The sequence below is a fragment of the Sapajus apella genome, unplaced genomic scaffold (genome assembly GCF_009761245.1).
Source record: "Sapajus apella isolate SASKATOON/1434 unplaced genomic scaffold, GSC_monkey_1.0 scaffold4, whole genome shotgun sequence".
Taxonomy (NCBI): Eukaryota; Metazoa; Chordata; class Mammalia; order Primates; family Cebidae; genus Sapajus; species Sapajus apella.
Window position 1 is genome coordinate 57,652,259 of NW_022436944.1, and position 21,280 is coordinate 57,673,538.

General features: G+C 48.8%; 1 protein-coding gene across 2 annotated transcripts in view; it reads left to right on the forward strand.

The window, feature by feature from the left end:
• The first annotated feature begins 862 nt into the window (after positions 1–862).
• The window catches only part of ACVR2B (activin A receptor type 2B), a 38,541-nt gene continuing 18,123 nt past the window's right edge, over positions 863–21,280 (forward strand). Inside the window, exon 1 of one of the 2 annotated variants that reach the window (XM_032270543.1) lies at positions 863–1,272. In XM_032270543.1, the coding sequence (XP_032126434.1) occupies positions 1,221–1,272 (52 nt within the window). In that variant the 5' untranslated portion in view covers positions 863–1,220. Of the gene's footprint in view, positions 1,273–4,074; positions 7,795–21,280 lie in introns of those variants that run through there. The other variant, XM_032270553.1, reaches the window with a different exon arrangement.

The window sequence follows — 21,280 nt, forward strand, 5'->3', positions numbered from 1 at the left end:
GTTGTAGGGTGTTAAAACGCGCGCTCTGAATAAAGACACTCCCAAACAGGCTTTGTGTGAGCCATATAGTTGTTTATTCACTTGGGTGCAGGAGGGCTGAGGCTGAAAAGGGCCTCAGCGAAGGGCGGTGGGATAGGAGTTGGTTTTACACGTTTGGGGTGGGCAGCGGAAAGCTACAGAAGTTACAGTTAGTGGTGGGTGTTCTGCAAGCTGGGACGGGGTCCTAGGGTGTGGAGTCAGGAGGTTGGCAAAGCTGGGAGGGGGTCGTAGAGTCTGGAGTCATGAGTGTGGCCAAGCTCCGTTACAAAGTCCAACGGCCTTGTCAGTTGAGGCCCGAATAAGAAACAATAGAAGAATGTCTCAGGTTAGTTAGAAGCCCGCTGCAGGGGTTGATCGTTTCTTCCAGGAACTCCTCTGGGGTGTGCGTGCAGGTCACAGAGATTACCATGCCGCTCTCCGCGCGGTCAGACCTTACATAGGGTAGCACGCGTGAGGAGCGTGTGCTCCAGCGTGCCGTGCACTTGTGCAATGGCCACAGGCTCCCAGCCAAGGTGGTCAGGAGCCCACTCGTAGCACCTCTCTCCGCGCGCCCCGCCTCGCCATCCTGCAGGCTGGTGCGCGCGCCCTCCCACACCGCACGGGCTGGGGGCGGGGCCTCCGTGTTGTTGTTTCTCTGCGGCCCCGCCCCTGAGGGGGGCGCGGACCACGCGGCCGGAGGGCCCGCCTCCCCTCCCCCTCCCCGCGCAGCCCGCCCGCCTCTTTGTATCCAACATCCGGGTTTCCCCGCTGGCTCGGCTCCGTGGCCGCCGCTCCGGAGCCATTTTGGACTCGGTTCAGCTCCCCTCCCCCCACCCCTCCCCCCGTTCATGGCCCCTCCGGACTCGGCCCCTACGCCGGGGGCCCGGGCCCAGCCCCGCCGCGCTATGCCTGAGTCGGGCGCGCCCCGGCCCGTGCCCCGCCGCCGCCCCCCGGCCCCCGCGTCGCCCCGGAGCCCGGGCCGCAGCCTGCACCGCCCGCAGCTGCCCTGAGCCCGGCCCCGCCGACCGGCCCTTGGAGACCGAGCACTGCTCGGGGACGAAGGCGCAGGAAGCGCGCGGGGAACCAGACCGAAGGAAGGAGCGGGAAGGAGAGCGCAGCCGCCGCCCGGCCCTGCGCGCCCCGGGAGCGCCGTGCGGCCCTGCCCGCGGGCTCCGGGTGTGCGCGGGGCGGCGCCGCGGAACATGACGGCGCCCTGGGCGGCCCTCGCCCTCCTCTGGGGATCGCTGTGCGCGGGTAAGAACGGGGCGCGGCGCGGGGACGCTGAGAGGGCGCGCGGGGCTGGCCTCTGGCGCCGCGCGGTGTTTACCAACAAAGGGCGGGCCCGCGGCCTCGTCGCCGCGCCACCTGCATTCAGCTCGCAGCTCCCGGGGCCGGGGCTGGGGGCGCGCCGGGTGCCCAGCTCGCAGGTCTTGGGGGCATGGTCTTGTCTGTGCAGTCATTCTGCGGGGTTCTGGTTCCTAGACGCGCCCCTGCGATCGGGGCCGGGACCCGGAGCCTCAGAGTCGGACTTCAGGCTACGAGGGCGCGTGGAACCCAGGGAGAGAGTGAGGAAAACCGGAGTGTGGGGAAGGGGGCCAAGCGGGTGGGCACATCTCATGGGGGCGGCAGGATTGTAGGTGCAGCAGCAGCGGCATGCGGGGAGGGTTGCACGTCCTTCAGAGTCACTAAGTGTAGTGAAGCGAAGGGGGCGGCTTCGCGCAGCCCAGGGAGTCCCCTGCATCCCGGACTACCAGTTTGCGTCGCGTTCCCGGCCCGGCGGACTGTTGGTGCTGGCTCCCACCTGCTCCCTCTTTCCCTGTCTTTGGCCCCGGTTGTGGAGTGTGGTCGCTTCGCGGGACCGCTTTGTTTGGGCACTTGGGAGCGGAGAGGGGGTAAGATGGAACACCAACAGGTCCCTTGTTCCCTCGGGCCTTCGGGAGGCACGTGGCGGGGTGAGTGACCCGCGCACTTAGCTCGCCGGCGACCACGGGCGTGGGGTTGGACGTGTTCGGCCAGCGCTTGTGTGCTTGGGGGTGTGTGGGTGCTGGCGTAAACAAGCGGAGTTCCGCTTGGAAAGCTTTTTTCCCCTAAGGCCCAAGCACCGATTTCCCTCTCGCAGTGGTGCGGGGGTACCCCTAACCCCGGCGGGCGCGCCGGGACGGCCTTTTGGCCAGTCCTGGGAAGCGTGGGGAGTTGGGCATTGAGGCGCTGGCGAGAAGGTCGGGGCTGCTGGTACCCGGCCGCCGGGTCCTGCGCGTCTTTGTTCCCAGCCCCCATTACACATGCAGCGCGGGTCCCCCGCCGCCCACGGTAGCAGCAGCCTGGAGTCTGGGAAACCCGTGAGGGGCGGGGCCGGGCGTGCAGGGGCGGGGCTGGAGTCCCCGCGCTGCTGCGGGGGTGGGGATCTGGGATCTCCGTCCCATTCCCACCGGAGTTCTATCTCCTTTGCGTCGTGGTGAGGCTTAGTTTACACCGAAAAAGAGTGAGTTCTGTAGGGTAGTAGCGCTCTCGCAGTCTGAGTGCGGAGACCAGAAGACCAGTTGGCACCTGAGCACCTATGGAAGGGGGCATTGCTGCTCTCCTGGAGCTGCTTCCTGTGTGCTGGAGGCAAAGAGGTGGTCGTGTTGGACTTCTGTTCCTCGTTTTTGTCCTGCTCCCTTTGGGATGCCTTTTCTCCAAGGAGGGCGGCTCTGAGGTGAAAAGGGAGGCATTGGTCTGCCAGAGGGAGGGCGGCAGCAGGCTGACTTGATAGGCACACAGCAGCCCACTTGGCTGCCTCCAGACCCGCTGGGTGCCTGATCCCTGCAAGTGCTGGGGCCCTTCCTAGTCCAGGCCTTTAGGAGCGCTTCCTCCCGAGGCAAGACCGCTTCAGACCTGGGATCTGGGCAGTACTGATCTCACGCTTCCCTCCACTTGGCAGGGCAGGGTGGCATCAGGGCCCTGGAAGGACTGTATTTCCTTTCTTTTTCCTCTGCTTCAGCCTCCTAGCTTGGACAGTGCTGAACAGTGTACCCTGCCAGGGCAATCAGAGTCATACTGTAAGGACCTATGTTCCTCCCCAGGGAGGAAGGCGGGGGTCACTAGGTATTTCTTGTGGTCACACCAGCCAGTCCCTGACCTGTGAGGAACTGTGAAAAGAGCTGCCCCAAGCCCAGTTTGGAGCAGATCTGACCCTCCTGTTGCTTTGGCTTCAGGAATGCCGTTTTTTTCCGGCTCCTGGCTTGCCCTTTGGAATAACCCCCATGCTGTGCAGCACACAGTGCCCTGGTAGAAGGAACATCTAGAAGAGTGCTGACAGAAATATTACATGAACTCTATGTAGACATAAAACTTAACATTTCCTAGTAGTCATGTTGAGAAAAGGAAGAAGAAACAGTCTTAGCTCGGGCTGCCATAACAAAATACTGTAGACTGGTGGCTTAAACAGCAGAAATTAATTTTCTTAAAGTTCTGTAAGGCTGAGCCCAGGGTGCAGGGTGCTGGCATGGCTGGCTTCTGGTGAGGACCCTCTTGTTGGCTTGCAGACATCTGTCTTCTTACTGCATTCTCACATGACAGGGGTGGGGTAGGGTAGGGGGGTGCTTTCCTCTTTTTATAAGAACATGAATCATGTCCTCATGACCTGATGGCCCCACCCTCATGACTTAATCTAACACTCACTACCTCCCAAAGGTCCCATGTCCAAATGCCATTACACTGGGGGTCAGAGCTTCATCGTATGAATTTTGGGGGGATTCATTCTTTCCATGACATGGAACGAACTTTAATAGTCTGTTTCACTGGCCAGGTGTGGTGGCTCACCCCTGTAATCCTAGTACTTTTGGAGGCAGAGGTGGGCAGGTCATGAGGTCAAGAGATTGGGACCATCCTGACCAACATGGTGAAACCCTGTCTCTACTAAAAATACAAATATTAGCTGGGCTGCTGGTGGCGCCTGCCTGTAGTCCCAGCTACTTGGGAGGCTGAAGCAGGAAAATCACTCAAACCTGGGAGGCGGAGGTTTCAGTGAGCTGAGATCATGCCACTGCCCTCCAGCCTGGTGACAGAGCAAGATTCTATCTCAAAAAAAAAAAAAGTATGTTTTACTTAATTTGATATATACAAAGTAATCATTTCAGCCTGTAGTCAGTATTAAAATGAGACACATTCCATTTTTGTACTGTCTTCAAAAAAATCCAGTTTGTATGTTACAGAAATCTCAACTCCAGCATTTCTGGTGCTCTGCAGAACATTTGACTGCTATGCTAGTGGCTACCGTATTGGACAGTGCCATCTCAGAACGGAAGGCAGACTTTATGCTGTAATAATGGCACATGGTGCTTGCCACAAGATCAGTTAGTGGTCAGTTATTAGTTCTTTAATAATTCTTTAAGTCTTTTGGGGCCTGCACTTGGCTCAGCGTCCTTGGGAAACAAGCCATTTGGCTCTTGCATTTCGGCGGACATCCCAGACACTCACCTTGTAGCCTGCAAGAACTCCTGACACCCGTCTCTGTACTTGCAGTTCAGATCACAGGGCCTGTGGGGGTGGGATGAACAGTGCTCTAAGTGATGTGTCCAGAGCTCTTGGAGAGGAACCTGCCTCCCTCCTGTCCCATCAGGAAGTACAGGCCCTGACTGTCCTCATAGGCTGACCATTCTTTGACCCTAAGGCATTTCTTGGCCACTTCCTTGGGGGAGGGCAGGCAGAGTGAGCAAGTGAAGTGAAGTGACCCTCATCCCTCAGGCCTAGTGTAGTGGTAGCTGCCGAGGACATGGGCTACACAGCCATGGGCTGTGGGTGGTCCTCCCAGGGAAGAGTGTTTTCTGCTATCTGTCCTTGTAACTGCGGGGCACTCGAGGAATGGGTACCCTCCCTAGCTCTTAGGGGCCCTTCTAAGACAGATGAAGTGAGAAACCTGCCCACCTTCCCAGGCCCTACAGCTGGGTAATAACATAAAATCTGAACCCCGTGGCCTCCCATTGCTTGGGTGGGCCTCTGTGGTGTACTACTCTGTGGGTCTTTCTGGGCATCAAGAATCTCCAAAAGCACCTGGACCTCTGCTGACATTTCACCTAAGGAACTCCCCTTACAGGGAGCCATTGAAGAACCCACATTCTGTGCAGTGATCCTTGATGTCATAGCCCCTTCTGAGAATCTGATGAAAGCTGTGGAGCCTTTGCCCAGGAGGATGTAAATCAGTGTATATGTGCATGTGTGTGTATATTGCACGCCCCCACTCTGTTTTGCACAGATACAGGGAAACTGCTGCCCCTGATTAGACTCCTTGAAGTCCTGGCTGCCCTGCGCATATCCACTGGAGCAGTCCTACGGGGCAGCTTGTCCTGGGGGTGAGGGGTGCTTGTTCCACCTTGTACCTTACTTTGCCTTTTGTGATCCTGCCGGATGTTCAGATTCTAGCCCTGGTCACTCTTTCCAGAAAGCTGCCCCAAGTGCATGCCATGCGTTCAGCCCCTCTGCTTGGGAGCTCAGGGTAGTGCAAATGAGAACTAAGGAGTATTGGGTCAGGAGTTTAGATCCACTCATAGATACTGACCTGTCACCGTGGAATGGGATTGGGTGAGGACTGGGTCTGGATAATGCTTTTGAGGATGACTCCACACAGACTCTAGGTAGTCCTGAGGCAGGGTCCTGGCTGCATGGGCCTCAGTCCAGAACGGGGTTTCTCAGCCTTGACACTATTTACATTTTGGGCCTAATGATCCTCTATTGTGTATGGGGGTTGCAGGTAGTGGTGGGTTGAGCTGTTCTGTGCCTGTGTAGGATATTTAGCAGCCTCTACCTACAAATTCCAGTAGATCCTCTTTAATCATGTCAACCAAAAATGTTTCTAGATCTTTCTAAATGTCCCTGGCAGAGGTAAGGGCAAAATCATCTCAGATTGGGAACCACTGATCTAGAATGTTCTCATGCTTTCAAAGAGGCACCCGGTTGTAAGAAGTAGGGGTAATGGCTTATGAGTGCATACCCATCCCCCCTCTCTGGATTCAGGGCTGGAGGTTAGGTCTCCTCAAAGCCTAGGAGATTCCTGCTTATTTGAAATCTACTCAGCACGTGACAGTTTGGTTCAAAATTAGTGGTTCTGGTGTACAGCTTGCTACCGAGGAGAATCCTGGCGTCCTTGAGTTTTCCCAGAAGTGGTTCGGGTTTCAGGGAGGCGGAGGCTGTGGGTGGCTGGGCAGTCTGCCTGCCCACACCCGCCCACTCGCCTCTGACCGTTGCCTTAAGGCTGGCATTCAGCTTCTTCCTCCTGTACATGCAGAATGTCAGCAAGTGCCTGTTGCTGGCGACTTTCTGCCTGCCCAGCACTCCTTCTCAGCTCACCTGGGAGCCTCAGGAGCTGAGGCTAGCCCTGTCTACCTAGCAGAGCACAGGGATTGTAGCAGGCCGTGGGCATGCCTTTTCCCCTGAGCGGGCCTGCTGTGTGGCGCTCCGGGGAGCCGCAGCGGCTGTGGGCCTGGAGTCCCCAGGCCGGGGACACCAGGGCAGGTGGGCAGCCTCTCCCCAAAGGTATGGGTGCAAGTCTCTCCCCTCTCCTCAGGGTGTGGTGGCCAGATGGGAATCTGAGGGCAGGGCCCCCGTTCCTCCTGTGGACCTGGGGAGGGTGTGGGCAGCGCTGCTTAGACCGGCGGCCAGCACTGGAGGTGCCGGTGGAGCGGTTGATATCTGTGGAGGCCTCTCAGTTGGGCTTGGCAGGCTGGCAGCCCCCTGTGGCTGCCCCCATGTTTATTTTCTACTCCTCCCTTGGCCTGGTCTGAGCTTGGCTAGGGAGCGCTTTCTGTGGGACTATGTCTCTCATCTTGAACTCCGTGAGACACAGTTTGCTGTACTGGGAAGTGATTACAAACTGGGCTGTTAAGGTGGAGGAGGCATTTTTCAAAGCCCGGGTTTCCAAGTGCTCCACATCACTGGTATGTGAAGTGCTTGCTGGGGTTTAGACTTCCTACTTCCATCTGTTTTCGGGGTCTTTACAAAGAGGACTTTATTTCCTTGTCAGAATTCTTTCTCTTCCTTCCCTCCTATTCTGTCATCAACTTTGTGTTCCAAAACAGACACCCACCCCCTTGTTCTGGGCTTCCTTCTTTGGTCTCTCATTCTCCACCAGACTTACCGTTCCATCCTAGCCCTAGAGGTGCTTCTTCCTTGTGGTCCTGGGGATACCGTTCCTGGATGCCCAGGTTTTCTGGTGGTGGAAATGCTGCCGCCTTCTTCTGACTCTTCGTTATGTTGGTCAGTGATGTCTCTGACTAAGACAATGGTAGGTACTGGAAATCAGTGGATAAAGCAGGCTGGGATTGTTAGGCGTCAGCCATGCCTCCTCCTGGCCCAGGACCAATAATGGCTTCCCGCCTTCGGAGAGCCCCATGCTTTCCCCTGGTTATTCTAGGCTTGCTGTACACATGCATGTGCCTTTTTCAGATTCTTTCCGGGACTGGCAGCTCCAACTGGGTGTTTTCATTCATGGACACATGACCTCTGGAAGCGGGTGTGGAAAGGAAGCCTGCTCCACTGGGCAAATGTGAGGCCCTCTTCCCAGGGGAATGTTTTCTGGAGGGGTCTGACCTGCTGGACAATGGGGCTTCTCCCTGACCAGTTTCTGGGCTGGAGCTGAGGTGTTCATGAGGCAAGCTCATGCTCTTTGCATGTGTTCCTCTGCCGACTATTTCAGTTCCACTCTGACAACCAAGGAGGCTAAAATTAGTTCTGGAGAAGGAAAAGGAAGGCTGGTTGGAAACCCAAGCCCTTGGCTGGAGAATGGAGGAGGCTGCTTCCCAGGTTTGTGCCTGAACATTTCAGAGGATGGGACCAGACCAGCTGTTATCTGTCCGTCTGAGGAGAGGGAGGGGTCCCTGTGGCCTCCCAGACCTGAACCAATTAAAACAGGAGACTGACTTGGAAGCTGGCTCTCTGGAGTGTTGGTGCCAGGATGTTTTTTCCTTCTGGCTTGTGCAGTGGTGCACAGTGTTTTCAGGTATGAGGACAATGCCTTGTAATGAATGTCCAGTGTCATTGACAGCCCTCCTCCCTCTCCACCTCCAACTGGGTTATGATGTGTCCGTTGTTTGAGAAAGCACGCATGAGTTTTCCTAGCCTGGGCTGGCAACCATGGTTTAAGAACTCTTATTTCATGCACTTTTTGGGGATTTCCTTCTCACTGAAGTTTGATGTTGGGTTAGAGGGGAGCCCTTGGGGCTCATATAAGAGGTCCAGCTTCTCTGTGTGCTGGGGACATAGTGAATCAAGGCTCCTTCTGGCTTGGAGCTGAGGTGTTTCGTGAGGCAAGCTCATGCTCTTTGCATGTGTTCCTCTGTGACTATTTCAGTTCCACTCCGACAGCCAAGGAACTCTGGGGCTTAGAAGCTAGAGGAGCAGAAGGGTTAGAGAGATGAATTCTGGTTTCTCTTCCCACCCGGCTAGTTCCTTGCCTGAGGGTGAGACCTGCAAGTCAGCGTGGGAGGAGGAGGAGAAGGAGAGCGCAGGCAATGCAGCCGCGTCTCCCCTACCCTGAAAAGCTGCATCCAAACCTCCCATCACTGAGAGGTCAGCCACCCTGGGGCAGAGTTGGGGGAGTAGAGGTCACTTTAGCCCTAATTTTCTCATTTTTAAAAATTTTCTTAATTTTTAAACAAGTAATATACCTACATTATATTGCAGAAATTTAGATGTTACAGATAAAAGCGGGGTCTCCGTTATCACCTCTGTTCCCCACCCGAGGCCATCTCCAAAGGTAATCATTTTAAGGTTGAGGTATATTCTTCCAGACATTTTCACTTGTGTGTGCATCTAGAGAAGTACTTATAGAAATAGAGGCTTTTTTCCACCTAGAATGGTATTCAAGCATTTAAGTATAAAATATATACAGAAAAATGTACAAGTAATTACCGTAAGTGACAGCTGAGAAGCATTTTCACAAACTGAATACACCAGTGTAGTCAGCATCCAAGTCAAGAATCTGAAATTTTCCAGCCCCCCCATCCCCAGCAAGCCCTGTTTGGTTCCATTTCAGTCTCTACTCACATTGCTATGGTTAACTACTATTCTGACTTCTAACAGCGTAAAGTAGTTTTTTCTGTTTCTGTGGTTCATATGAATAGAACCTTATAGTATAAACTGCCTTGTGTCCATCTTTTCCTCACCGTGTTTGTGACTTTATATTGCATGTCATGGCTTTTTTAACTCAGAGATTTGTTTTGGCAAGCTTTCTGATACATATGGATCTTTTAAATAACTATATGATATTCTAAAGTTTAAAAATATAGACTACATTTTATCTAGTTCTTATTGATGGGCTTTGTGATTGTATAGAATGTATGTGGACTGTTTCTCAAGGATAAATGAAAAAAATAATTTCTGGGTCATAAGACATGTATATTAGTTTTAGTAGATCTGAAAAATGATTTGATTTATTTATTGATTGAGGCTACCGAAGTGATGGCAGTGGGGGTAGAAGCTGGGTGATATGTCAATTGGTTCTGTGAAATGCTAGATTACAGAGATTGGAAATAGCCTGGCTTTATGAAGGGTGCCCGGACAGGGAAAGGGCTCACTTCCACTGGCTTAATTGTGAGGAGACCTGGAGACAGCTTCTTGGGCCTGTGTCTGCAGACCTTGTGCCTGAGTCTCCTGGGTAGTGTGCTCATGAGGGAGGTATCAGCGGACTAGCCAGGTTGTGCTGGTCTGGGTTTGGGATGGAAGTGCATATGTGTGTTTATGTGTGTTCACTTACGATGCTCCATGCTGCCTGCAGCCTCTGAAGAGACTAAGGCACTTGCCGAAGATTGCTGAAGAGCTCTTGATAACAGGGCACCACTGGCAAGCCGAGTGCATTTGGCAAAATCTGAGTGTGACAAAACTGATTTCATATGTGGTGATAATGATGGTGGGGATATTGGAGAAACCTGTAGAAAAACTATTGTAGAGTCTAGTGAGAAACTTTTCATGACAGAAGGAGCTCTGGTGAGTTTTTGTTCCTGGCTGAGTGTATGCCTTGTTTCCTGTATAACGCTCTGCCACAATTGGCAGAAGATGTAGGGACAACAGTTTGGGATGATTTGTTCTCCAAAGCCCTTGCTTCCCAGTCTTGTTCTGCAGCTTGCTGGCTACTCTTTACTGTTATATTGGGATTCTTTATGTAAGTCCACTTGTCAGGCCCTGCTAATGGATTTAGATGACACTCAAGTTTATGGAACTGTTTCTAGTACAGATGATACTCCAATCAGCTTTCCCACATATTATGTTTGATGTGCACTATTTGTGTCTTAGTCTGCTCAGGTTGCCATAATGGAATACCATAGACTGGGTGGCTTAAACAACAGAAGTGTGTTTTCTTACAGTTCTAGAGGCTGGAAGTTAAAGATGAAGGTGCTGGCAGGATTGGTTTCCAGTGATTGCTCTGTCCTTGGCTGGCATATGGTAGCCTTCTCGCTATGTCCTTTTCGCTGTGTATATCCACTCCAGGTGTCTCTTTTTACAAAGATACCAGTGCTGTTGGACTGAAGGCCCACCATTATGACCTCGTTTAGCCTTAATTACCTCCTTAAAGGCCCTATCTGTAAATATATTAATGGCAAAACCTGCAGTTACATTTGCACCAACCCGGTAGTCACATTGGGGGTTAGGGCCTCAACCTATGAATTTTGGTGGGATTCAGTTCAGCCTATTACTGTCTGAAACAATACAGTTTGGTTGAAAGTGAATTCTCTTTTCCTCTTGAGTGACATTTTGGAATGGAAGTTACTGTTTTCAGGGCTTTGCCATGGTGTTTCTGTTGTTCTTGCTTAACACTTTCAATGGGCAATCTTATCTGCACTGGTGGGCTTAATTTCTGTGTATGTGTGCAGGTTCCCTTGCCTTTGGGCATGCTATGATCCTGAAAATATGTCTAAAAGCTGGGTTAAAAAGTAGTTAGGGAGATGCCCTTTTCTGGTAATCAGGATCAAATCCCTTTCTGATGGTAACTGGAGAAACTGGAAAAAATAAAACTTCTTTGGTTGAAGGCATTATATAGTTAAGAAGATACTGAAGACGTACCAGGCCAGTATGCATGAGAACAGAGGCCTTGGGTGATGATTTTGGTAACTGGGTCTGTTTTTAGTCAGAGGGGCAACTGAGACATTGACCATTGCATTTGATAGCTTTGTGGGGCTGGGAAGATAGGAATTGGAGTTCTAAGTAAAGGGTGGGCAGAGTCAATCACTTCGTTGGGCTTGATATCCCAAAGATATAGAAATGAGGCAGACCTATATGTGACCGACCCTTAGATTGAAATATTCTGGGACACTGGGTGTGGTGGTGCACACCTATAATCCCAGCTACTTGGGAGACTGAGGCCAGACGGATCAGTTGAGCTCAGGAGTTCAAGACTAGCCTGGACAATGTGTTAAGAACTCATCTCAAAAACAAAAAAATTAAAAAATATATATTCTGGGATTAATGGTACCTTTAGAAATGTTAATTCTTTCTGGAGGATTTATATCATCCTAGGCCTCAAGTTAGCTTTACAATTTTGCAAATACAATGACTGGCTGGTAATTTTAAGTAAACAGCCAGCAGAAACATCACAGTTGAAGCCAACCTGGGTGACCTCCACATTGGAGTTGCCATATACATGTTTAAAAATAGTGTTCACTGTGGCCAAGCAAATGAGAGTGGGAATTTCAGGGGATAGCTGAAAACTATAAACCAAAAAATCTGTTAAAGAATTGTTCTGCATAATAACAGAAATTAATCAATCAGTGAATAATTTTATCGGGGGTTAGGTGAAACTGGATAGAGAATTAGTGAATTGGATGATAGATCAGAAGAAAATATAAACTGAACCATGGACAGGCAGAAAGATGGATAATACAGAATAAAGAGAAATACATAGAAGATGAAGTGAGTAGGTTTAAGATTCATGAAATCACAGCCACAGAAGTAAAGGAGAGAGAATGAGGCAGAAAAGATAAGAGCTGAGAACTTTCTAAAATGAATGAAAGACATAAAGCCACAGATTCAAGAAATCCTGTAAATCTCAGGTAAGATAGTAAAATTTAAAAATCCACATCTATTTCCATCACAGGAAAAATTCTGGAAAGCAAAGACAGAGAGAATGTTGAAAGCAGCTAGAGAAAAAAAGGCATTACTATCTATAGTTTTACTGAGAGCTGACTTCTCAGTAGAAACAGTGTAATCCAGAAGACAATAGAATGATAGCTTAAGTGCTGAAAGACATAGTTGTCAACCTAAAATTCTGTATCAAGTGAAACTATCTTTCCAGAATGAAGATGTCATCATGTTAACTGAAATAAGCCAGACACAGAAAGACAGATACCACATGATCTCACTCATATGTGGAATCTACAAAGGTAGCTCTCATAGAAATAGAGGGTAGAAGGCCGGGCGCGGTGGCTCAAGCCTGTAATCCCAGCACTTTGGGAGGCCGAGGCGGGTGGATCACGAGGTCAAGAGATCGAGACCATCCTGGTCAACATAGTGAAACCCCGCCTCTACTAAAAATACAAAAAATTAGCTGGGCATGGTGGTGCGTGCCTGTAATCCCAGCTACTCAGGAGGTTGAGGCAGGAGAATTGCCTGAACCCAGGAGGCGGAGGTTGCGGTGAGCCGAGATTGTGCCATTGCACTCCAGCCTGGGTAACAAGAGCGAAACTCCGTCCCAAAAAAAAAAAAAAGAAATAGAGGGTAGAATAATGGTTACCAGAGGCAGGTGGGAGGTCAGATGGGGAGAAGGTGGTCAAAGCGTACAAAGTTACACTTAAAATTTAGGAATAAGTTCTGGTCTGTTGCACTGTCACTACGGCGACTGTAGTTAGCAAGAAGGTATGGTATATTTCAAATAGCCAGAAGAGAGGATTTTGAATGTTCTTACCACAAAGAAATGATAAGTGGTGATACATTTGCTAATTACCCTGATTTGATCATTATGCAATGTATACATGTATTAAAACATTTTGTACACCATAAATACGTACAGTTATGTGTCAATTTTAAAACAAAACTTTTTTTTTTTTTTTTTTTAGATGGGGTTTTCTCTTGTTACCCAGGCTGGAGTGCAATGGCGCGATCTCGGCTCACCACAACCTCCGCCTCCTGGGTTCAGGCAATTCTCCTGCCTCAGCCTCCTGAGTAGCTGGGATTACAGGCACGCGCCACCATGCCCAGCTAAATGTTTTGTATTTTTAGTAGAGACGGGGTTTCACCATGTTGACCAGGATGGTCTCGATCTCTTGACCTCGTGATCCACCCGCCTCGGCCTCCCAAAGTGCTGGGATTACAGGCTTGAGCCACTGCACCCGGCCAAAACAAAACTTCTTAAAAAAGAATGAACATGTCAAGGAATGTGTTGTTCTTCAGACTGAAGGAAGATAAATCCAGATGGAAGGTCAGAAATGAAGTGAGGAATGAAGAGCAATGAAAATAATAAATTTTCAGGCATTTATTGTGAAAATGTGTTACTGAGTTTGAAATACCACAAAAACAAAATGCATGGCAACAATGCTATATGTGAGAGCGGGGTGGAAAAGAATTTACATTGTTCTAAAGGTTCTTACAATGTGCAGGAAGAGAGTAGAACTACCAAGTAATACTAAATTTTGATAAGGCATGCTATCATCTCTAGGGTAACCAAAGGGTAGATTATAACTTTCAAGCTAACAAAGGAGACAGACAGGCCGAGTGCAGTGGCTCATGCCTGTAATCCCAGCATTTTGGGAGGCCAAGTGGGGAGGATTACTGGATCCCAGAGTTTGAGACAATAGTGAGACCCCCATCTCTCCAAAAAAAAAAAAAAATTAGCCAGATGTGGTGGCATGCACCTGTAAGCCCCAGCTACTTGGGAGGCTGAGGTAGGAGGCTTGTTTGAGCTCAAGAGTTTGAGGCTGCAGTGAGCTGTGATTGAGTCACTGCATTCCAGCCTAGGTGACAGTAAGACTCTGTGTCCAAAAAAAAGGAGACATGGAATAATAGAGAATTCTTCAGTTGAGAAGAAAACAATAAAGGGAACACAGACCAGATGAGATAAATGCAGCTAATATTTCTAATAAACATATGATGTAAAAATTATTATTTTAAAGACAGGTTCTTGCTCTGTCACCCAGGCTGGAGTGCAGTGGCACGATCTCAGCTCACTGCAACCTCTGCCCCCCACCCACTCTGGCTTAAGTGATCTTCCCATCTCAGCCTTTGAAGTAACTGGGACCACAGGTGCAAACCACCACACCTGGATAATTTTTTGTATTTTTGGTAGAGATGAGGTCTCCCCATGTTGCCCAGGCTGGTCTCGAACTCCTGAACTCAAGCAGTCTGCCCTCCTTAGCCTCCCAAAGTGCTAGGATTATGGTCATGAGCCACCATGCCTGGCCCGATGTAAAAATATTTAAAGATGGACCTGAATACTGATTAAAAACTCTGAATTTGTGGGTGGAGTTGGCTTAATCTAGAGTGATGTGATTGGGCTGTTTGGGGAAATTAGTTGGATTCCCCTGAGAAATATCTTCTGTTTTCTGTCTGGAGGGGGCAGGCCTGGATGCTAACATCCTGGAAGTCGTGGGAGATGAGAACTAGGGTTTCTGTATTTGGTGTATTTTTCTGTATATCCCTTGTTTCAGTGTGATACCTGTGTCCTCAGATTTGCCTGCTCCTCTTTGTCGAAGAGACTCTCTGTTTAATTTTCTTTAGAAAATAAACATAATCTCTGCTGGGTTGCGGAGGGGCAACCATCATGAGTGGTGGTGGGATCTGAGGATGTGACTGCACCTTACCAACTAACTCTTCTGTCTTTAGACTCACCTTTACCCCATTCCTTCAGAGGCATCTGGTGCCACAAATTCCTGAGTTTCGAAGGGTTCTGTGAGGAAGTTACATTGCTTTTCTGCTTTATCCAGAACAAGCTTAGGAGTCTGTGTGATCAGTTACCATTTGTGTTCATAATGCTTTCCAGCTTTGAAATGTCATTTCTGTAGTTCTCTTCTGTTCTCTTTGTTCTTACAGGTTTATGCCGTAAAATGCTTTACTGTGGGTTTAGTGGGACCACAGGAGGCAGCAAAAGAAAATGTTTGTGTATAATCCTTGACCTTCACCCGGACGTTCTCCTTCCAGTGTTCTCCAGGAATGATGGGTCCTGGAAAAGGCGTGTATTTCAGAGCTGTGGGAGGATGGTGCCAGGGCCTTGTTTACAAAGTCCAAGTTGGAAGTGACTTGAGGTGACCTGGCTTGGTTCCTCGTTCCTAGGTGGGACTTCTGAAGGCAGATGGAGCTCCTCCTGTCACCTTGGAAGGTGCTCCTGGACTTACATTTCTGGCATTTGTAGTGAACAAAACAGTAGAAAATACTCATGCAAAGTATACAGAAATGCTGGAAAAAGTATAATAAACAGAAAAATTATAAGAAACACCCTTTTAAAATGCACATATATAGCTGCATGTATAAGAAGTAAGGGAAAAGCATGAAGGGCCTGGAAACTAGACCTGTATGCCTTCACTAGCTGAAACTGCTGATTCTCTGGGGACTTTGCCTGTCTTTATAATTTAGAGGTATGGGTTTAGTAGCAGTATGGACAATAGGAGACAAGATGTGGAATTGAGACTGAGGCCTTTGCATGGCCTCAGGTTTCTGTTGGGTTATACCTTCAATGAAAATGTGGGCTAGAAGAAACATTCTTTCTTGAAAAAGAGACTAAATAATGGAATTGTCTGGGACCAGGTGAGGGTTGGGGTGGGGGTAGTTTCTCCTGAGGAACCATAGGCCTGTGCTCACATGAGTTTGGAGTTTATACCATCCTGTTCTCTGGTAAACTAAGTTGAGAAATTAAAGTGGTTCCAAATAGTTGATGTGCTAGGGAGTTTGGCATAAGCCAAAAATACGTTACCTTTGAAGGGTTGCCCCTTTAAACTTGGCCTCAAAGTATTCCAACAGAAAAGGCTCCACTGAAAATAAGCTCAGTATTCAAAATTCTAAAGCCACATGAGGAAACAGTACCATGAGTAAAGTCAGAAATAACAAATGACAGAAGCAGACTTTCAAGAAGTTAAATTACAGAATTCTGAGAGAGATTTGGAAGTATGCCAAAGCATAGAAGTACCAAAATTGACCAGGAAGGCTTTTTTAAAAAAATAGAACTTCTAGAAATGAAAAAATAGAATAATTGAATTTATAAATTGAGTAGAAGAACTAAACAACAGATTAGACATAGCTAAGGAGAGGATTAGTGAATTGCAAGTTGACCTTCAGGAATTATCTGTAATGGTGTTTAGACACAGAATTGGAAAATAGAAAGGAGGGTTAAGAGACTGGACAGAATGAGAAGGTCTAATACGCTTGTAATAGGAATTTCAGAATCATTGAATATGAAGGTGTAATATTCAAGCTGATAATAGCCAAGAATTTGTCAGAATTGACAAAAAACACAAATCATTAGACTCTAAAGGCATAGTGAACCCTAAGCAGTTTAAATTTAAATACATACTTAGATGTATACCTTGAAGTGAAACTGTAAAGAGAAGACTAAAGTCATAGTGAACTCCAAGTAGTATACATTTAAATGTATACTTAGACACATATTTTGTACTGAAACTGCAAAGAGAGAAAGCAGCCAGAGAGAAAAACAGAATATCTACAAAGTCAAATTAATAGGAGACTTTTCAGCAACAGTAGTGGAAGCTAGAAAATAATGGAATAATATTTTCAGAGAGCTGACATAAAATAACTCATCAATCTAAAATTTTATGTTCATCTAAATTGCCATTCAGGAAGAAAGACAAAATATTTTGAGAAAAGCAACAAAGGCTCCTCTGCCAAGAGATTGCTACTGAATTTTTTTTTTTCCCCCCCAGTAAGCACAGTGATCTCAGAAAGGACAGAGTTACAGGGAGAGATGAATGAGCAGGCAAGCTGATGACTGTATGGACACTTAGAAAATGCAGACACAAAACATGTCTGATTTGGGAGCTGGGTCGTAAGAACAACGACGTTAAATACTGAACATAAGCAATATGTTAAATTAGATGTACGTTGGAAGAGTCGTTAGAGTTTAAAATATTTAAGTTCCAATGAGGGATGGTAGAGATGTTGATTTAGGCTTTTAGTGTAAATGTACACATTAAAGTTTATAGGCCTAGCTTGCAATGGAATAGGAATGAGATGTATAACTTCAAAAATGACTAAAATAGGAAAATTTAAAATATAATTTAAACAGAGGTAGCAGTAGAGAAAAATCAAATTTAAACATACCCAGTAATCATAAATGTAATGGGACTGAACTCTAATTAAAAGACAGTGTTAGATTGAATTAGGGAGAGGGAAAAGAGAAAGATTCAAGTTGGAAAAGAGAGTTTTCCCAAATATTAACCACATGAAATGTCATAAAGCTATGTTAGCATTAGATAAAATGGACTATTTGACAGAGCATTACAAATAAAGAGGGTTACTATGCAGTAAAAAAGTTTTATTACCAAGAATATGTAAAATGATTCCTGCAACTGAAAGGAAAACCGTCCAGTAGAAAAATGGGAAAAGGCACACACAGGCAGTTCTTAGAAGGAAGTGTTAATCACGAGAAGGTGATCAGGCCCACAAGTAATCAGGGAAATACAGATCAAAATTGCGTACCATTTCATACTCACCAGGTAAACCCCAGGTGGGGGCTGTCTTCTGTTGGGAACTTAGATTGGCACATCCGTTCTGGAGAACAGTTTAACAGTATTCAGTCAGTTGATGATGTTCAGACCCTATGACCTAGCGAAGAAATGCTCACACATGAGCGCACACACAGAAATGTAAAGAAAGAATTCATGAGCGCTTTGGTTAGATCAACAAACATAAATAAGAGTCTAGTAGGTGAGTGGGTACTTAGTTATGCGAGGTTACATAATGAACTGCTTCTGAAATCAACGCGCTTTAGAGCTGCAGGAGAGGCAGCAGTATGTAAAGAACATACCCTCCAGAGACAGGCTGCCTGGGTTTGAAACCCGATTTTAACTCTTAATAAATGACTTGGGGAAGTCTCTTGGTGCCTCAGTTTTTATAAAATGAGGACCTCCTTAGGGTTATCGTGAGGATTAAATAACTTATTATTTGCAGAATGCTTAGTATAGGGCCTGGGATGTAGTGTGAGCTGTGTAAGTGTTAAATAAATGTGGATCAACCTGGATGGCTTCCAAATACATGGATGAAGGAGAAAAAGCAAATGTGTTAGAGATTGTTTTCAGCTGCTAGAAACAAGCAGTCATTTATTCTCTCAGGCAAATGCAAAGACACAATGTTGGAATGTTTTGGGTTTTTCCCTCCCCTACTGTATGTGCCATTCCACCACATGCATACACGTGTGTGTGTGTCAGGGTCTGTGTCTGTCATACACTCTAGCCTTCCTCCCTGGCCCCTCCACTCTCTTCAGATTCTTTCCATCTGTATACCCTGCCTGGCCTTACTCTGGTCCTGGGGAGGTGGTGCAGATGCTGCTGTGTGGAACTGGGGGGTGTGGAATCATAACATGGAAGAGTCACTGCTCTTGGCCTTCCTTGGGTCTTAGGGAGGGACCTCCTAGGGCAACAAAGGTGGCTGAGCAGACTCAGGGCTGCCTTTCGAGGGGTGCTGTCTACGGGGAGAGCTGCCTCTCCTCTCTGGGCAGATGTGAAGGCTGGACACCAGAGGGAGAACACTGGCCCTCCTGAGACATTCTTACTTGTCTTCCTCTTGGGCATGGAGGCTTCTGGGAGGGTTTGCCTCAGTGCTGGCAGAAGCAGACCTAAGCAGATGTAGTGGTGAGTGGCACTCCTTCTCACCACTACAGTGCCCACAAGGGTAGGGCTGGGCACCTGCTCCCTGGGGTAGGCAGCTGCCAAGGGGCTTCCAGGAGCTAACTGTGCAGTGGTTCTGCTGGCCGCTGAGGTCACAGTTCCTCTAGGAGATATTGGCTGGACTGGGGACACCCAAGTGTAGCGCTCAGAGACTCCAGGGGAGGTGGGCATGGACACTGCACCTCTGAAGCGTCTCCTCTCCTTTCTCTCCTCATTTGAGAGGCTTTGAGCCTCTCACAGATAGGACCCTGGTGAGATTTTCCGCTTTTCTCCCCAGGACACAGTGGGTGTGTCCAAGGCCAGCTAGACTAAACTGCTTCACAGGAAAGTGAACTCCCCGGCGTTTGACCTCCTGATGCCTGTCTTCGAGCATCACAACTAGCCAGTTTAGGTTCTGCTACCAGGAATGTTGGTTCTGAGTGCAGTCTACACGTACTGTGTGTGTGCATGCACTGCGTGTGTGTGTGTATCTGGGAGTGGCGTCCTGCCAGGAGGGAAGGTTTGGGGAGCACTGGGTACTTTTCTTTCCACTGGGGTTAGGCCCCTTGGAGCATAGGGACTGCCCCTCGGGCACACTGCCACTTGTATACCAGCTTCCTTTGGAGGTCAGCAGTTGGCATGGCTGTGACTCAGGGATGCAGCAAGCTCCTTGTCCTGGTGTTTGGGGGGCATGCTCACTCACCTCAGGGCTATGAGGCAGCAGGCCTATGGGGATACCGCAAGCACCCGTGTCTTGGGAGCATGGCTTCCCCTCCTTCCAGCCCCCCTTAGGCGAGTGGGCTGGGGGTCAGGGGGAGCCTCCTGTGTGTGGATGCCCTGGCTTCCTTGGTGTGGGCGGAAATCTGTATCTGTTAAAAGGAGGAGGTGGCCTGTGGTTGAAGTATTGTCAGGAGCTATTAACAGCTGAGTGTGTAAAGAAGCAGAGTTTGGGAAAGAGAGAGGAATGGAGGAGGCCCCGGGTCTCCAGCTGGCAGCAGAGCCCTGTGGGGAGGGAGGGCATGGAATGTCACATAGGGCTCTGAACACAAAGCTCTTGTAGGCATGGCGTGACTTGATGGGCTAGGGGTCATACTGGGGACTTGTGATATGAGGAATTGTCATAGGCACTAGGGGGCAGGTGTGGCTCTAATGTAATAGCCAAGTGTGCCAGGCCTTGTTCTAACCACTCTTAAAGTGCATTAACTCATTTAGTTCCTGCAGCTACCCTAGGAGGTAGGTACTGTCATTACCCCTTTCACAGATTGGTTAGGTAGCTTGCGTAGGGTCACACGTAACTGTGAAGTATTGGAGTAGGACTTGAAGTCTGGCCGGCTCACGGCTGCCATTTTTCTCGGGGTTGCGTGTAGGAGGATCTGGTCAGATGGTGGTCAGGTGACATCTTTTTTTTTTTTTTTTTTTGCGATGCGGTCTTGCTTTTGTCGCCCAGACTGGAGTGCAATGGCATGATCTCGGCTCACTGCAACCTCTGCCTCCTGTGTTCAGACGGTTCTCCTGTCTCAGCCTCCTGAGTAGCTGGGATTACAGGCACCTGCCACCACACCTGGCTCATTTTTATATTTTTAGTAGAGACCAGGTTTCACTACATTGGCGAGGCTGGTCTTGAACTCCTGTCCTCAGGTGATCTGCCCACCTCGGCCTCCCGAAGTGCTGGGATTACAGGCGTGAGCCACTGTGCGTGGCCCAGGTGACATCTTGAACCCAGGTCCTTCAAGATTTGGAACTCCCAGCCTCTTCACTTGGATCCTGCCCATGGTAGTCTCTGACTTACCGGCTTGGAGAGAGGAGGCTACTCTGTTTGTTAGCCTCCCTTGTTTGGACTCCCGGCTCAGCACAGGGGCTCCTTGCTTGTCTGAATGGAGATGGAAACTCTTTGAGGACCTAGGACCTGGGTTGCAGGCAGAGGCCATCCCTCCTTGTTGTCCCTCCTTTCGAAATCTAGCTCTAGCCCTGATACCTACACCCTCTGTCCATCTGTCTGTCCATCCATTCGTGATCTGTTTGGAATGATTCTGCCACTCAGGACGGCAAAGGTCCTGCCTTGGTCAGCATTCCAGTCTTGTGGAGAAAGCCTGACATTTAGAAAGCAGTTGTCGAGTACATGTATAATGTTTTATTTATCGTGCAAGTGTTCATTGTGTTATTTCCTCTTGGAGATAATTTTTGGTTATGTTATGCTTTTTGGTTATGGTACACTTTTTGGATGTCTGAAATGTTTCTTTAAGCAACAACAGGCCATTAGTCAAGGGTGGTTAAGTTAGGTGATAGGGAAGCACAAGGGCCAGTGGAAGTAGAGAGCTTGCCTGGTCTCAGGGGAGAGGGAAGAGCTGAAATCCAGAGGAAGGTGGGGAACCTTACAGACGGAGCTGGCAACTTACAACTTACTCTAGGCCTAGAAGCCCAGCTCCGTGGAGGGTGTGACATTGTGGTGTGGCTGCAGTGAGGGGAGGGTAGGGGAGTGCCCAGCTCCGTGG